This window comes from Pollicipes pollicipes, unplaced genomic scaffold (assembly GCF_011947565.3).
Source record: "Pollicipes pollicipes isolate AB1234 unplaced genomic scaffold, Ppol_2.1 Scaffold_4295;HRSCAF=5057_pilon_pilon_pilon, whole genome shotgun sequence".
Classification (NCBI taxonomy): domain Eukaryota; kingdom Metazoa; phylum Arthropoda; class Thecostraca; order Pollicipedomorpha; family Pollicipedidae; genus Pollicipes; species Pollicipes pollicipes.
The window spans coordinates 40,460,429-40,477,214 of NW_023596461.1; the positions used below are offsets into that span (position 1 = coordinate 40,460,429).

The 16,786-nt window shown below is 54.2% G+C and overlaps 1 protein-coding gene across 4 annotated transcripts; it reads left to right on the top strand.

The window, feature by feature from the left end:
- The first annotated feature begins 4,082 nt into the window (after window positions 1-4,082).
- Window positions 4,083-15,704, top strand: LOC119096521 (cell division cycle protein 20 homolog). Of its 4 annotated transcripts, none has more exons than XM_037219430.1 (10): window positions 4,083-4,283; window positions 5,269-5,409; window positions 6,118-6,337; window positions 7,103-7,353; window positions 8,017-8,301; window positions 8,665-8,800; window positions 9,716-9,894; window positions 11,676-11,854; window positions 12,680-12,797; window positions 15,086-15,704. In XM_037219430.1, exons 2-10 carry the CDS (start codon window positions 5,316-5,318, stop codon window positions 15,262-15,264), a joined length of 1,641 nt encoding a protein of 546 aa, XP_037075325.1. In that variant the 5' UTR covers window positions 4,083-4,283; window positions 5,269-5,315; the 3' UTR covers window positions 15,265-15,704. The 4 variants fall into 4 exon arrangements, with proteins under 4 accessions (XP_037075325.1, XP_037075324.1, XP_037075327.1 ...); XM_037219429.1 differs by having other exon boundaries at window positions 4,083-4,270; XM_037219432.1 differs by having other exon boundaries at window positions 4,083-4,270; window positions 6,121-6,337.
- Window positions 15,705-16,786: the final 1,082 nt, after the last annotated feature.

Sequence of the window (16,786 nt, forward strand, 5' to 3'; positions counted from 1 at the left end):
ATATATATATATGTCTCTCTTCTCTCTCTCTCTCTCTCTCTCTCTCTCTCTCTCGCTATCTCTCTCTCTCCTCTCTCTCTCTATCTCTCTCTCTCTCTCGCTATCTCTCTCTCTCTCTCTCTCTATCTCTCTCTTCTCTATCTCTCTCTCTCTCTCTCTCTCTCTCTCTCCTCTCTTCTCTCTCTCTCTCTCTCTCTCTCTCTCTCTCTCTCTCTCTTCTCTCTCTCTCTCTCTTACCAGATTTTTAAATTTGGATAACAGTTTTAGGAACGCCGTTAATAGGCAATGGTGTGTCAACAAAATTAAATGATGTATCACTCTGTTCAAAAATCAACCCTGTTTTGGGCTCTGCGCTGCAGCTCTTCAAAGTTGACCTCATCGATGAACAAACTATTTTTCAGTTTTTTCAGCCCGTTTTCTAAGTGCCTCGCGAGGCGCTGCAGCAAAACCTACCTCTACTCGATCAATTTTAGCTGCTTTGATATGCATTCTGTAGAATCTTCAACATCCATACTTAAGTGCACTCAATTTTGGAAGCAATTTTTGTGGAGGGACTTTTCGCCGTCATGGAATCATTTTTCAACCGTGTGGCCTCCCCTGCTGACCCTGGCTATAGTCATGCTGTCGTGTCCTCTCCTAAATTATTCTTCTTTCAGTACCCACGATCGAAAGAAATTGAATGCGCTCATGCGTGCGCATACGTATTATCTTCGTTTGCAAGGGCTGCGCGAAGGCGCGCTCAGTTTTCCCATAAAAAATAGGAAAGGAGAATCTGAGAATTTGATGGCCAAATCCGATATTTTGTCTTGGAGGGGCCACAAACTCCTCCGAGGCCCAGTTTTGCGTGGTTACCCATTAGACGAAATCCTGGATCCGCCACTGACTTCCACTGCCAACGTCTCGAGCAAGACCGAACGTCGGGCATCATCACCCCGGCCACTCGCTCGCCCCCTTGCCTCCTCCCCGCACGCTCAGAATGAAAAAAAAAACATTCGCGAAAGGGAGGGCAGGTTTCCGCAGCCTTCGAGGGAATTGGAGGAGGTACGCCAGGAAGTGTTTAGATCATCCGTCATCAGTGACATCTCAGCAAACACCCCACCGAGGCCTCTGGCCTGGTCTGGTCTGCGAAAAGCCGCATCACCGGCTCCCATTCCAAAGTCCACAGACCCTTCAACGCCTACTTGGCTTAGGCGCCATGTGCTGAATATATTTAGTTTTCCATCGAGTTCTCGGCATAGTGAGCCATACTCGAAAAGGACAGAACTTCATCTCATGTCATAAGACATATTTCTTTCAGAGGTTCGAAACACCAAACAAGTTCGAAATTCGTGAGCACGCTGCAAAAACGCTGCACAATTTGGGACGAGCACGTCATTGCAGCGCCTCCCGGTCATACCTGTCAGTGGGCAGTCTGGAAAAATCACACATTGCAATTATCCGGACGCTTAGGTCTGATAGCATGGACTTATCACCAACATCCAATGTTATACGCCTCCGTACAAATTCTGTAAATGCGGTCTGTTCCTCTCTCTCTCTCTCTTCCTCACCCTCGCTTCTTCTTCTCTCTCTCTCTCTCTCTCTCTCGCTTCTCTCTTCTCTCTCTCTCTCTCTCTCTCTCCCGCTCTCTCCTCACACACACACTTTTTCGTAACGGTGGTGAGATGCAACGCAGACCTATGGAACACTAGGCATCGCTATCTCGTGCCTTTCATGGCCAGTATTCGTTAACCCTCCCCACGACAGGTGGCAGCCGACCAGCCAACAGTGACTCGCTAATGTGGAAATGATGTCGCCATAGGCCTCGTGTGCTTAGATCCAGTGAGTGCAGGTCTCCTGGGCATAGGTCTCGTGAGCATAGGTCTCGTGAGCGTAGGTCTCCTGGCCGTAGATCCAGTGAGCGTAGGTCACCTGGGTGTCGGCCTCGTGAGCGTAGGTCCAGTGGACGCAGGCCTCCTGGGCGCAGGCCTAGGGAGCATAGGTTTCCTGGGCATAGGTCTCCTGACGCGCCCACCCCAATCAAGCGTATGGCTAATGGGACGGTTTGTCTTTTCTAACATAGGTCCAGTGAGCGTAGGTCTACTGGGAGTAGGCCTTCTGGGTTTTCTCCGCGGCATCAAAAGCGCCTCGCCACATGAGAGCTTGGTCAGAGGGGGACCGCCCGAAGGCGAGAGCGGGCGGACCTTGCGCCGCCCGCCGGCGACAAACCACCCCCGAGATCTGGCCCAGGGGCACGTTTGGGGGCCGAGCCCTGGAAGCAGCGCAGGCTGGCCCGCCATCACATAGGACGGAAGAGGGCGAGGCGGCAAGCTATCGGATCGGGAGAAAATGAGGGCGGACCGACCCAGTTGGAAGAATCACGGAAAATTACTGATGGCCCAAGAGGTATGCTGAAGGAGTCTTTCGGAGAGTCCCGAGGAGGCGCTGGAGGCGAGAGAAGTCTCTCAGGAGAGCCCCGAGGACGTGCTGGAGAGCAAGAAGCGCTAAGGAAAGGTGGCGGCGATAACCTGGCGGCGACATCTGCCCCCGCGGACGACGGGACGTCCATCAACAACGCTCACGATGTAAGCCGACAGGCTGCTTGTCCCCATTCCTACCGGGCCAAGCAGGGCCGGGGCTCCCGCGTCCCTTGACCCCTCCCCACCAGAACGGGTGTGGGCCACAGTTACCTGTTCCCCTCCCTATAGTATAGCCCCCTTTACCCCTCAAACCGAGACCTTGATCGTCGGTTCCGGTGAGCCACCTGGGCCCCCTCTTCAGACCTGATCAAAACACTGCCTTGGTCGGCTTGGGGAACACAGCAAACACCCTTGCGAACATAGGGCCCCCTGTCAGACACCTGGGCCAATGACAGGTACAGATGCCCCGACCAGTATAAATCGCTGGCCCAGCTTTGCAGCTGATTGACAAGTGGACCCTCGGGCCCACACCGACACGGAGCCGACTGTGCGGTAATAGTGGTGGCCTAGCCGACATATAGGCTCATATCGATTCAGGGGTCCCCGATCGGTGCAAAAAGCTCTCTGACTGTCATTTGAGGGCTCCTTCCCACAGGCCGAGGTCCACGAATAGGACTCCGACCAGCCCTCCGTGCCCTTAGTCTCTTCAATTGGGGCCTTGATTGCCGATCTCAGTGTGTCTCCAGGCTTTTCGGGCCTTCTCAAACACTGTTTGGTCGACCCGGGGCCCCTCGCCAACACAGGGCCCGCCTGTTGGGCGCTGTGGGGTCCTGATAAACGCTGGGGCCGCCCAATGTAAATTGCTAGCTGCTGATTTGTCCCTGCTGTACCCCCCCCCCCCCCCCTGGGGAATGGGCTCTCAGGACCCGTGCCGACTCGGAGCTGGCTGTTGCGTTATTGGTGGTGTCTGGCTGATATATGGGTCCTAATCGATTCTGGGGCCACTGATCAGCACGCAGGGCTGTAGCAGGCCCTGCAGCAGGCATTGGAACGCCAAGCCCTGCGGCCGGACCCATAATAAGACCTCTGGCCGGGCCCCTCCGAACCTTAGAGGGGGAGGGGGCACGTGCCTCCTGTGCTTCTCTCCCCCCTCATCGCCTTTGCTCCTGTGTTAAGTCCACATGTGAGCGCCATCTGGTAATGCTGGTTGGGATGCTTCTTGACGTCCGTCGATGCCTCTCCTTTGAGTCATGACGACTCATTTTGTTTTGGAGAACGATTTTTATATCTTTACTTTCTCTTACACTGTGTGCGATATAACATGGCCCCTCGTAAATGGGTTAAACATGAAACAAAAGAGCATTGAGATTGTTTTCATACAAGTCACTAGAATTGTGTTGTTGCTCAGAACCAGTATTGAGGGAGACAATCCGTTCGGTTTTGGAGCATCCGCTACGCTGCTAAATATCTGAACATCCCAAGTTCTTAAGGTTCGTGAGCCTGTATTTGGGACTACCGGCACCTTATCGCCTATAATAGCGTGAGTCGTTGCGTGTTCCACCTTGGCGTATCTCGTTTTCGCGTCCGGCTCCTTGCCCTTCTCTAATGTCCCGTCTCTAATTTAAATGAAAGTTCTGCCTAATCATGACGCGCCTGTTGCTTTCGCAGCGCAGGCAGGCAAAAAAAGAACACGATCGCTCGCTGCGCTGACGTGAAGCAGTTCGAAGGGTATGTAGGACGCGACCTGGAGCTGGGCCACAAGTGCTAGCGTGCATTATTGAGGAGAACAGCGTTATTGGGCCTTGAGGTTATCCCGCGCGCACTCAGCAAGGCGGACTTAAGAAGACTTGGTGTTCGGCTGTGGCTTAAAGAAGGTTAGCGAGAAAGGTGACCCATCTTGTCATGCGCGGGTGCCTGTGTTTAAAGTTACATTGGTATCTGCTAAAACCCTACTCATCATCATCATCATCATCATGATCATGTGTTTGCAATCAAATCAATGCATTTTTTGTAAACTTTCGTCTTTGTACCACTCAGTTAGCTGAGCCTTGATAGAGATACCAGCATTCAGGCATCACACAGAAAAAAACCCATTTTGAAGAGGGAACATTTTCTCAGCTCTGCAGAGATGAGTGCTCAGCTGAAAATGTGCTGTGTTCATCTGCATGACATCATATTGTACTAGCATAAACATTTTCATCTTTTCATTTCTATTTTTATGCAAAGAAACTGAAGGGCCTGAATTTGCATAAAGTGAGAACAAGAGTTCTTCCTGTGATGGACAGATGCTCTTGGCATCATTTTACAACCTGATTTTGTCATTAATGATTGGCTTCTAAAAAACATTTTATTCCAGTGGTGCTTCTCCAAAAGTGGTCGTAAGAAGCATTTTCTTGTATGAATTTCTGATTTGAAAAATTTCATAGGTGTGTGATGCAGGCTTTAGTTGTTTCAAGTTCAACTTTGACCAAAGTTGTTCAACACACCTTGGGAGGGTGCCATCTAGTAAGTTGAGAACTTCATAATTTGGACAATTTATGGTTCATATCCTTCAGTGTCTGACTAGACACTAAGACTGATAACCTATTTTATGTGATTTAATATCATATTTGGGCTCTCAAACTCCATGCATGATAAATGTTGATGCCTTTTGTACATGAATTTCACTGTTATCAAAAACTCCTATGCCCATTTTTTAAATGCCACATGAGTGATGCATAGTTCTGAACCAAACTATGTGGTGTATCTAGGCATATTAAATGAAGACCACTTGGTGCCAAGTTGTAAGGAGGAATATGCCAGCTTCTGCCACAAACAGTATAGGTAAATGTGTCTGCATGATATGTATGGACTACTTTCATGCCCTTTGCAGTCAGGTGCTGCAGGAAACCAATCCCTTTTGTTTGGCACCATAAGAAGATGGAGAACAAGTTCCCAACACAAAGATGGCAGAGGAAGGCAATGGAACAGGGGGTGCAGAAGCTTGCTGTTCCAAAGGATGGTAACACTTCAGGTATCCATGTGCATTGTATGATTTGTTAACCTTAATAGCCATTAAATTTGAATGATGTGCAATGGTGCTCACTCCAGTCATCTGGGAGAAAATGTGTTGTTTCTTGGTGCAGGAGCACTGGGTGAAGTTCCAGAATGTGTGCCTTGTTGAACCCAACCTACACGTAAAGGCCAGCTGGCAATTGAGTAAAGTGGTCAGTGTTGCAATGGTAGGTGGTTTTGGAACATTGTATGGAGCAGAAAGCTGAAAAGTGGCAGGGTTAGAGTGACTGCAAAAATATTATATAAATGAAGCATTTAAGTTTGTATGGTGGGTTAGGGATAAATTGCAACAAGCTGTGTTTAGGAGGATCTCCAAGCCAATGCCAAATGTGGAAGTAATTCAAAACATTTGTCCTTAAAAATGTTGTGCAGACTGCCAAAAGATTGTCAGTGATCAAAAAGTAAGTTTGCTGAGAAAGACAGTTGCACCAAGCCCGCGGGGACTGTCTTGAGCTAATACGTGCCCGGCTGAACCACGGCGGCTGATGAACTTCGGACGCCAACAGCTGGTGCCTCTCTGACGTCTTGTCACCGACGGAGACTTCCGTTGTGGACGTCCATTAGTCCGCCACCCATCGCCGCGCATACTGAACATGCTGTCCCGCCGTGACGCGGCGCCGTGTGAGCAGCCGTGCAGGCCTGGACCGCTGACCGGTGGCCGTCGCAGCAGGTCGCGGCCTCAACCTCTCCAACCTGTCGCTCAACACGCCCGTGCTGTCGGCCGGCTCGGCCAAGTCGTCGCCCGGCCGCTGCCGCACGCCCGGCAAGAAGAGTCCCTGCCGGAGTGCCGGCACCCCCGGACACTCGGCCGTCGACGGCTCACTCTCGCTGCGGCCCGGCGGACGCACGCCCACCCGCGCGCCCAAAACACCCAACGGTGGCGACAGGTGCGAGGGTCCGCGCAACAGGGCACGTGGTTACGGGGCGCTGGTGGGGAGCGAGTGAGGAGCGTGTTCGACGCCACAGGTGTGCATATATGTGTGACATGGTGTTGTGGGCGGCAGTCCGCCACTTATCACCGCGCGTGCTGGACGTGGGGGCGTGCCGTGGCGCGGCACTGTTTGACCAGGTCACTGTCGTCTTCGTTTCCGCTGTCAGAGCGAACTGGTGTTTGCGGGGGCGGGCAAGCGGGATTAACTGCGTCATCGAGTCTGGGCAGAGGAGCGCCAGGGCTGCAAGGAATCCTGGAAAGAAAGCGCTCGATTCGGGAACAACCAAATACGAATAGTAGCAATTTTGTGTTGTGTGTCGGCGCGGAAGTTGCACATGTTACCCTGACTCAAGAACCACGTGAGCGGATGGAGGCCTGTGTTGTGCCCTCAGCGTGGGGTTCCTGTGACCGGTCGCTGCCGCTGCAGGTTCATCCCGGCAGCATAGGATCCCTGTGACCGGTCGCTGCCGCTGCAGGTTCATCCCGGCAGCATAGGGTCCCTGTGACCGGTCGCTGCCGCTGCAGGCTCATCCCGGCAGCATAGGGTCCCTGTGACCGGTCGCTGCCGCTGCAGGTTCATCCCGGCAACATAGGGTCCCTGTGACCGGTCGCTGCCGCTGCAGGTTCATCCCGGCAACATTGGGTCCCTGTGACCGGTCGCTGCCGCTGCAGGTTCATCCCGGCAACATAGGGTCCCTGTGACCGGTCGCTGCCGCTGCAGGTTCATTCCGTGCCGCGGCACCACCGACATGGAGAACAGCTACCACTGTTTGGTGCGCGGCGGCAGCAGCGCCGACACCACCGCCAGCGCTAGCCTCAGCACCAGCACCAGCGCCAGCGGCATGGACGAGGCGGCGGCCGGCGGCGCCGGGGCCGAAGGGCAGCAGCTGCTGACTGAGACGCTCAACAACGGCGTTCCGCGTGACACGCGCATCCTCTCCTTCCGCGCCAAGGCGCCGCAGCCGTCCGACAGTGAGGCCCGCTGACGAGGCAGGCCGGGGCCCTGGCGGCATCCAACGCACCGGCACGCTGAAATGTTTTTCCGACTTACCAACGGCCTGTCCGAAAAAGGAACGTTGCTTTTGCTTGCTTAAGTAATGGAACTGCGCCAAAATGTGCCGGGATCCTTGTGTTATTTTTCGGTTATTGAGGGGGCAGAGTTATTTTAAAATCATTGTCGGTACCGCCCATCACAGCGGCATTGTTGACAGACTGCTGGAACAATTCAAATAGTAACCTCAGGACCTCAGCAGCTGAATGCTTCACAAATCCCCAATGACAGACTGGTCGCACACGTACTGAAAGAGTGGTGTGCAAGGTTAACGGGCCGAGACTGGCGCTCTATAGGTGTGCTGCTTCAACAACTCTGATGATCCGTAATCTGTGCACAACTATACATGTTCGCCGTCTATCATCGCGCTATGAATGCAGGTTGACGAGTGGCCTCCACTTTGCCGTATTTCGCGCAGTTTCCGCAGCCTTCGGGCGGAGCACGCTAGCAGTTTGTGTTCACTGCCGTGCGCCGAGGGCATAAGTTAACACGGAGCCTGGCGGTTGACTCGGTAGGCGATCTGAGGTGTGTGTGATTCCTCTGTTCGTCCCGCCGCCTTCCAGCGCGACCTCCCCCGCCGCCAGGCTACGCCAACGGTCTGCGCGTGCTGTACAGCGCCACGCGGGCCAATGCGCCGCGGGCTCCCTCCACCCGTTACATCCCGTCGATGCCGGAGAAGGTGCTGGACGCGCCCGACCTGCTGGACGATTACTACCTGCACCTGCTGGACTGGAGCGCCTCCAACCAGCTGGCTGTGGCGCTGGGCTCGGCCGTGTACGTGTGGAACGCCTCAGACTGCACCATCGCCAGCCTCACCCAGATGGACTCGCAGGAAGACTATATCTGCTCTCTGGCTTGGGTCAAGGAGGGTATGTGTCGCAGTACTAAGACGCCGGGCGGCCGCGGCCGACAGGAAGCCGTGCGAGGGTGGCTGACGATAAAACGCGATCCTGCGCTCTTGTCCCAGAACACGTTTCGTGCGACACTCTGCTCGTTAAATGTTCCAGAACGCCATCAGCGAGTGATAATACCCAAGTTGCCTTCAGTTCTGGCGACCCCGCGACTTGTTTGCGTGCTCCCCGCAGCCGTGTTGTGGGGCACCACGACCCGGCCGGATCAGTGCTTGGAAGCATGACTATTGAGACGCGATAGGCCTCGTTGTACGCCGTATGCGGCGGCGGAGCGGGACGCCTGAGCCGTGCACTGACGCCGCGGCTGGCCCGGCCTGCCAGGCTCGCTGCTGGCCGTCGGCGACAGCACGGGCGCCGTGCAACTCTGGGACGTTGCCCGCCAAAAGCGGCTGAGAGTGATGGCCGGCCACGAGGCGCGCGTCTCCACCCTCTCCTGGAATCGTCATCTCGTCTCCAGGTGAGCGCACCCGGGTGCCAGCCTGTAACGGTGCGGCTACCAGCCCGTGGCGGTGCGGATGTTGGTGCGGGTGTCAACCTGTTATGGTGTGGGTCTCAGCCTGTTATGGTGCGGATGTCAGCCTGTTATGGTGCGGATGTCAGCCTGTTACGGTGCAGGAGTCAGCCTGTTATGGTGCGGGAGTCAGCCTGTCATGGTGCGGGTGTCAGCCTGTTATGGTGCGGGAGTCAGCCTGTCATGGTGCGGGAGTCAGCCTGTTATGGTGCGGGTGTCAGCCTGTTATGGTGCGGGAGTCAGCCTGTTATGGTGCGGGAGTCAGCCCGTTATGGTGCGGGTGTCAGCCTGTTATGGTGCGGGAGTCAGCCTGTGACGCTGCGACAGCCGGCGAGAGTCTCGCCGTGGCCCTGTGGTCGGTGTCGAGCCCCTCGCCACTCGTCCCCACCGCGCCACGGCCGTTCACGCCCCCGGGACATTGCGACCGCGCAGTCGCAGCGCCCGGAGGACCAGACAACGGTCTGCCGGCCGCCGGACAGAGCGTCTGCCCCTGTCTCACCGTGGCGCCGGGGCCCCCGGCTGTGTCTGACGTTGCTGGCGAGATGGACCACGTAAATAGAGTCTGCAGCAACCGCCACAATGGCGCATCAGTGTCGCGGTCGGCCGCCGCAATGGCACATCGGTGTCGTGATCGGCCGCCACAATAGTACGTCGGTGTCGCGGTCGGCCGCCACAATGGCGTGTCAGTGTCGCGACCGGCCGCCACATGTGGCGGGTGTACTCGCCGCGGCGCTCGGGCAGATAAGAAGGGCCGGTGAGCCGACAGCTGCCCTGAGGGAGCCTGTGAGGGTGCCCTGGAGCGGAGCCGACTCTGGGCCGACATTCAGCGCTGCCCTGAAACAACGGCCGATGTCGTTGCAGCGGCTCCCGCAGCGGCGCTATCCACCACCACGACGTGCGCGTGCCCAGCCACCACGTAGGCACGCTGGCTGGCCACGTGCAGGAGGTTTGCGGTCTGCGCTGGTCGGACGAGGGCCGCCTGCTGGCCTCTGGTGGCAACGACAACCAGCTGCTGGTGTGGGACGCGGCGGCCGGCACCGGTGAGTGGCCGGTGTGGCGCGGTGCGTCTGCTGTCGGCTCGGCACCTCTAGCGGCTGCTTGCCGGTCAAATTGGATAAAAACTAGCTTCATCGCATCATCAACGTTGCTAACAGGCAGTGCGATCAGTGGAGATGCCACTGGTATCTAGCGAGGCACCTTTCGTTAACACGCGCATCTGAAGAAAGCGCGCGGCACTTAAATGCCGGATTGTCGTTACGGGGACGCCCACCACAGCCTCAGCCAAAACTACTAACCATCTCGTGTCGCTGGCGATGTCATAACAAAAACATGTTTTGATTGTGAAGTGGGTGCGCGAGAAAAAGACAAAACCCATTGCAATTTGCTGGTAGCTGTGCGGCTTCTACTAACTGTGGTATTGCTACTTCAAATTAAAACATCCACATGTGTTAGCTGGATGTTTGTAACACAGTTTTGGCTCCCGGTGTTTGCTAGGTTGTCAGCATTTGCCTGAAATAATTTGTCAGATTTTTTAAACCGTTAAAACCGGCAGAAACCGGAAGGACCGGCGCAGGGATTCGCGTTGTAAAACCAAGGAGTGCAATGAAATAGCTTGCTGACGGATGTTGTGGATGAATTCAATAATCATAGCGAAAAATGCATCTAGATATGTTGATAAGACAGTACTGTTGTCCTTGTTCTTCGCAGCATAACCAGGAGGCTGGGGAGATAGATATATTTATATTTCTGCTATATGTCTATCGAAACGAATATGAGTAATAAATTCAAAATTGCCACACAACCAGGCAGTGTTGCCACAAAGTTGGCAGTCAGTTTTGAATTTTGAATTGGCTACCCATGTTTGTTTTGAGTAAGGTAAAGAACCGAAACATAAATGTATCTATCTCCTTTAGGCTGGTCATTCTACGAGAAATAAGGCTAACAGTAGTCTTATCGATATGTGTAATGTGCCTCGTACATGCACCAACAACTTACGTAATTTAGATATATTATTGAATAATCCTTGGTCACAGCATGCGGGCTAAGAAGAGTGAGAAGTATCCGAACAAGCGTTATATATCTGGCTCGCGCCCTTCCCGAAAGTATTTTCATGCTCCGAGGACGGCGTAAGCCAAATATGCAGCCGCCGTTCAGATATTTTTTTTCCCTCGTGTCACCTTACGTATCATTAGCGAAGGTTATTCAATAATATATTGAATAGCTTAGCACAACATAACTCATGTACCAGATCCTTTGTAAGCATGCCGACACCATGCGTTGTAAGCATGGTGCCGTCATAAAGATTACTTTGGTTAGAACGTGGTCCGGCTGACAAAATCGCACGTCAGAAATCGTTGGAACGGCGCAAAGGATTTATCGGTGTTCTTATCATTCGAGAAGCAAGCTCATATCATTCATATCAGTCAAGGCATGATAAACATGCCATTTGACTCTACCGATTGGATTGCCGTGGTATTTGGCGGACCAAACACGCTAAATCCAGTTGTTGACAAAGGTAGTGCCATTCGCAAACGTTCGACTCCCGCTGTCCGCGCACGCGGATCACGTGACCGCTATCCGGGCCCGCGTGATCACTTAACCGCTGTCCGGACCCGCGTGATCACGTGACCGCTGTCCGGGCCCGTGGGATCACGTGACCGCTGTCCGGGCCAACGGGATCACGTGACCGCTGTCCGGGCCCACGGGATCACGTGACCGCTGTCCGGGCCCGCGGGATCACGTGACCGCTATCCGGGCCCACGGGATCACGTGACCGCTGTCCGGGCCCGCGGGATCACGTGACGGCGCGCTGGGTCCGCAGGCGAGGCGGCCGAGCCGCTGCACACGCTCAACCACCATCAGGCGGCTGTAAAGGCCGTCTCCTGGTGCCCGTGGAGCCCGCACCTGCTGGCGTCCGGCGGTGGCACTGCAGACCGCACCATCCGCTTCTGGAACGCCTCCACCGGACAGCTGCTGAACACCACCACTACCAACTCACAGGTGGGTCTGCCGTCGGCAGATCAGCGCTATCAACTCACCGGTGAGAGGGTCTGCTGACTGTCGGCCGATCAGCGCTACGAACTCACAGGTGAGAGGGTCTGCTGACTGTCGGCCGATCAGCGCTATCAACTCACAGGTGAGAGGGGTCTGCCGACTGTCGACCGATCACTCCTACCACCAGCAGCAGCTCACAGGAGATAGGATGACGGGTGACCTGCCGCCAAACGATACCCACAGCAAACTCACAAGAAAGAGGAGCCCTGACCGATCCTGGTCGACACCGCCAAGAACTCACAGTAACTAAGGTCTACTGACATCTGCGCAACTCAAACAGTTGGGAGGATCAGCTGATGTTCAGTGGACCCGCACCATCACCACAAACCGACCAGTGAGAATGTGCCGTCACCACGGCCGTGGCTCGACTCCGCAGGGAACCCGGCGCCTTAGCAATCCCATCACCAGGCACCGCTGTCGTGTGTGTGCGGTACATACACACCAGCTGCCGCTGAGGTCCAGCTCCGGTGGCGTGCTCGCGTGTCCGTGCGAGGCGCGCGCACGCGCGGTCGCCCGGCGCGCGCCTGCCGTGCTGGGTCTCCGGTGGCCTCTGTGGGCTGAGGCCCAGCTCCAGTGGCGTGCTCGCGTGTCCGTGTGGGGCGCGCGCACGTGCGGTCGCCCGGCGCGCGCCTGCCGTGCTGTGTCTCCGGTGGCCTCTGTGGGCTGAGGCCCAGATCCGGTGGAGTGCTCGCGTGTCCGTGTGAGGCGCGCACCTGCCGTGCTGTGTCTCCGGTGGCGTCTGTGGACTGACGACGCGCCGCCAACTGGCAGGTGTGCTCGCTAGTCTGGTCGGCCGAGTTCAAGGAGATCATGTCCGGACACGGCTTCAGCTACAACCAGCTGACCATCTGGAAGTACCCGCAGATGACCAAGGTGGTGGATCTCACCGGTATGTCCGTCGCCTGTTCTCTTGTCTTGTCGCGCCGTGATGAAGTAATCGCAGCCCTGCGCTTCTTGTCATGGTGCGGTGCGACTCGGGGTAATAGATACCGAACATAGCGAAGTTCAGTACCAAAAACAAACTGCAGTACTAAACTAGAAATACACTAGATGTGCGATGAAGGCTAGATTTCCAGCCATGTACTGAATTTCCAGCCTTGTAGTAAATATTTGGCAGCCGGTAACCAGGTAGCGTGGCTCAGGTGCCAGAAAAGAAATACAGTTACAATTTGATTGAATGCTGTGCCCAGACGTCTTGCAGGAAATTATCGAGGAGCTGTAAACCACACAGCACTTTCAGCATACATTGGCTAATAGCAAACAATTTAGCATATTTTATAGAGAACTAGTGAAGAAGTTCGAGAACACGCTTCAAGCACACAACCTTTCGGTTACGGATCCACCACGTTACCGATTGAGACCACCTGACGTACCGCGAAACTCGGAAAATTCACGGTGTACGAGAAAAAAAAATCACGCCACGAAAACCTTGAGCCGGCCCGCCACGGAAGTTTGGCTGCTTTAGACAAGTAATTATCAATGGATCAGTTCAAAACAATTAAACAATACTTTGTTTGGTGCTGAGCTCGTCGAAATCGCCCGGATATAATTTGATTCACAGCTCTGTGAAAAGCAGGTCGTTTATACGCGAACCCTATAGGCTAATAGAAAAAGCACGCCGTGCAGCAGATGTGCTACCAACGTTCTTCGGTGGGGACTGACAGATACGATACGACTGACCGCCACATGTCTGCTGATATTGTGGGAGAGGGCACTGGATGATCGGTGCGCACGCTGTTGACTTGTACTGCTCAGTCATGGCATAGATGGTAGCCCAGAATATCGTTAATCGTAACGCCTGCGTCATCATTAAAAAAACCTGCCCAGGGTCAAGATTCGTGCAAGCTTTCCGGTTGGAAACCGTAAGGAAGTTTCCCAATACGGGTACCCGCCGCCCGAAATGTTTATGGCGCCTTATAATTGGCCTTGAAGCTACGGAAACACTGTCTTGCTATTGGAATCTTGACTGATTTGCCACCGAAGTGTTATGGCGACAAACACGACTTAAATAGCCGTAAGACATGCATTTAACATTAGCATCCGTAAGATGACTTAAATGACCGTAAAGGGTACATTAAACATTAATAGCCGTAAGATGACTTAAATGGCCGTAACACTAAATAATATAGCCGTAAATATAGCCGTAAAGAACATTAACAGCCGTATCTTCCTGATTCGGGTCACAAGTCGCGGGTGTTAAAGGGAATGTTTCACATTTGAAGATGGGGCGGCATGCATCAGATATGGAAAGGCTCGCTTATAACTATCTGTATGTTTTTGAATGCAACTTACCGCTCTAGGTAAAAGACAAACTTTATGTACATATGCTCAATGCATCGTTTTGTCACTTCATGGAGCGTCTTTACGGCATCAAGAGTCGCTGCCAGACTGGCCGTACCAGAATTCTACTGAGGCGGACAGGCTAGCTCACTTGTAGTACTTCAACTTGCTGCTAGGTGGCTTGGCAATTTATGCATGAAAAACGGGCATCGTTGTGTACGCGTGTTTTTGCCTTTTCTCGTGGTTTCTTGAATATTATCCGTGATGGAATGTTTATGATTTGATTTGCATTTTAGGTTGCGGTGCTATTCTTAGGTTATTCGATTTCCAGCCTCATGTCCGTCAAAGCTGCCGAAATGCCTATATTATGCATCACAAAAGCTTTTTGTGATCGAGACTGGCATTTAACACGTTCAGCTGGTTGAAAGGCAACTAGTGCCGGTTGATGTGATAACTCATGCTAACGTGCTCCAGACACGAGTTAGTTAATGTCGTGGGTGCTAGAGCTGACCGTGTTCTACCGCCACAGGCCACGAGTCCCGGGTGCTGGCTCTGACCGTGTTCCACCACCACAGGCCACGAGTCTCGGGTGCTGGAGCTGACCGTGTTCCATTGTCACAGGCCACGACTCCCGGGTGCTGGAGCTGACCGTGTTCCACCGCTACAGGTCACGAGTCTCGGGTGCTGGAGCTGACCATGTTCCACCGCCACAGGCCACGAGTCTCGGGTGCTGGCTCTGACCGTGTTCCACCGCCACAGGCCACGAGTCTCGGGTGCTGGAGCTGACCGTGTTCCACCGCTACAGGCCACGAGTCTCGGGTGCTGGAGTTGACTGTGTTCCACCGCCACAGGCCACGAGTCTCGGGTGCTAGAGCTGACCGTTTTTCACCGCCACAGGCCACGAGTCTCGGGTGCTGGAGCTGACCGTGTCGCCGGACGGGTCGACGGTGGCGAGCGCTGCGGCCGACGAGACGATTCGCCTGTGGAAGTGCTGGCAGACGGACAAGGCGAAGAAGACCAAGGCGTCGGCCACCAAGACCGGCACCAGCGCGCTCCTACGGGGCGGTATCCGATGAGGCGGCGACCGACCCGCTCCGGGCAGGCCGGATGTCGGCCTGCACCCGGCAGCCGTGGCGCCGTCCCGTGCCGCCTGTCCCGATGGCGGCACACAGTGCAGTTGTGGCATCACGCAAGCAGCGATCATCAGACTGAGCTTGGCGGTGGGGTAGTGACTCCGCCGCCTGCACGGGGAATGGCCCCGCCGCTCGAGTCAGGCATGACTCCGATGAGCTAGGAATGGCTAGCGAAGCTAAGAATAGCTCCGCAGCCATGGAACGACGTGCTCTTGTAATTCTGTTTTACTCTGTCTCATCGTATTAAAGCATGGAGCGTGTCTGATATGCGCCGTCCGATGTCATAACCGCGCCTTCACGGCCTCGGGCCATGGGCGGTCGCTGTGATCACAGCGGCGCGTCCTCCCCGGGTGACGCTTATATTGCGCATGCAAATAAATGGTCTGGAACTATTATGTGTCCAAAGAGCCAGGAGGGCAATCTTTCAGGTGCGAGCTTCTTATGAGCGTTCGTTATGGTTTTCAGTGACCTCGCCCGTTCCTTCGGTGGTGTTATTTTCGTCGCTGTTTCCCTGACCTATAAGGAAGGCTTGGCAAACATGTACGGGAAAACAGCGGTGGGCAAAAGCGCAGGCGCCAGTGGTATCTTGTAAGTACCCACCCAGTCAAACCACCCAGTCAGTCACACACTACAGTCGAACACGACACGCAGCCAAAGATGGCGTTAGTATGCATGGCCCGGCCCTCCCATCAGCCTCGCAATCTCGGCGACCGACTGCCAGATCCAGACCACATCATGGCGCCGGTGAGATCCGGACCCGCCTGGCGACGGCTTAAATCAAGTCTTAAGGTCAGAGCAAGGTCAAAATAAACTTTTCACCGAAAACCTACCGCTAGGGCATTTTCACTTTCGTTACACACTCTTGGTCACAAAGGGGTCAATGAACTAGTTATTTTCACCGTATGATGGCCGAAGATCATTGATCTAAAATGACACCCTCAACATTTTACTTTGAACAACTTGCCGCCTAAGACAGGTCTTGGCGCCGATTTTAAATTCAAATATGAAAACCAACTGAAAGGTTCTAGTCACTTTGACCTGAAGGTCAAATAAAGCTCACTGATCTGACACGACCTCGATTAACATTTTTCACGGGAAGGGCATCGAGATTAAAGATGGCTGCATGAATGATATGAGACGCTTTGGACACTGATCTCGAGTTTGTCCCTACCTGACCCGTGGATCACGACATCGACACCAAAGCTTTCAACACAACGAAGTTCGTAGGATCCTACCCTGCGGATTTGGTGCTTTAGCTCACGTTCTTTTTAATATCTCGGGAGGGGTCAGACTGACACTCCACCCGAAAGCGTCGCACCGTGCCGGCCGCCCGAGTGTGTTAATTTAACGCCTTCCGAGCACCCCGTGTGCTCGGGAGGCACCAAATTTCACATCGCTCAACACACCATACCGAAATATAATGGCGACAGAGTGTCGGCCAACAAAATTTATGCATTTGCAAGAA

Coding starts and splice junctions, on each gene's coding strand:
- LOC119096521 (XM_037219430.1), top strand. CDS start 5,316: ATGGAGAACAAGTTCCCAACACAAAGATGGCAGAGGAAGGCAATGGAA. Junction 7,354..8,016: donor GGCGCCGCAGCCGTCCGACA/GTGAGGCCCGCT, acceptor CCCCGCCGCCAG/GCTACGCCAACGGTCTGCGC. Junction 9,895..11,675: donor GGACGCGGCGGCCGGCACCG/GTGAGTGGCCGG, acceptor CTGGGTCCGCAG/GCGAGGCGGCCGAGCCGCTG.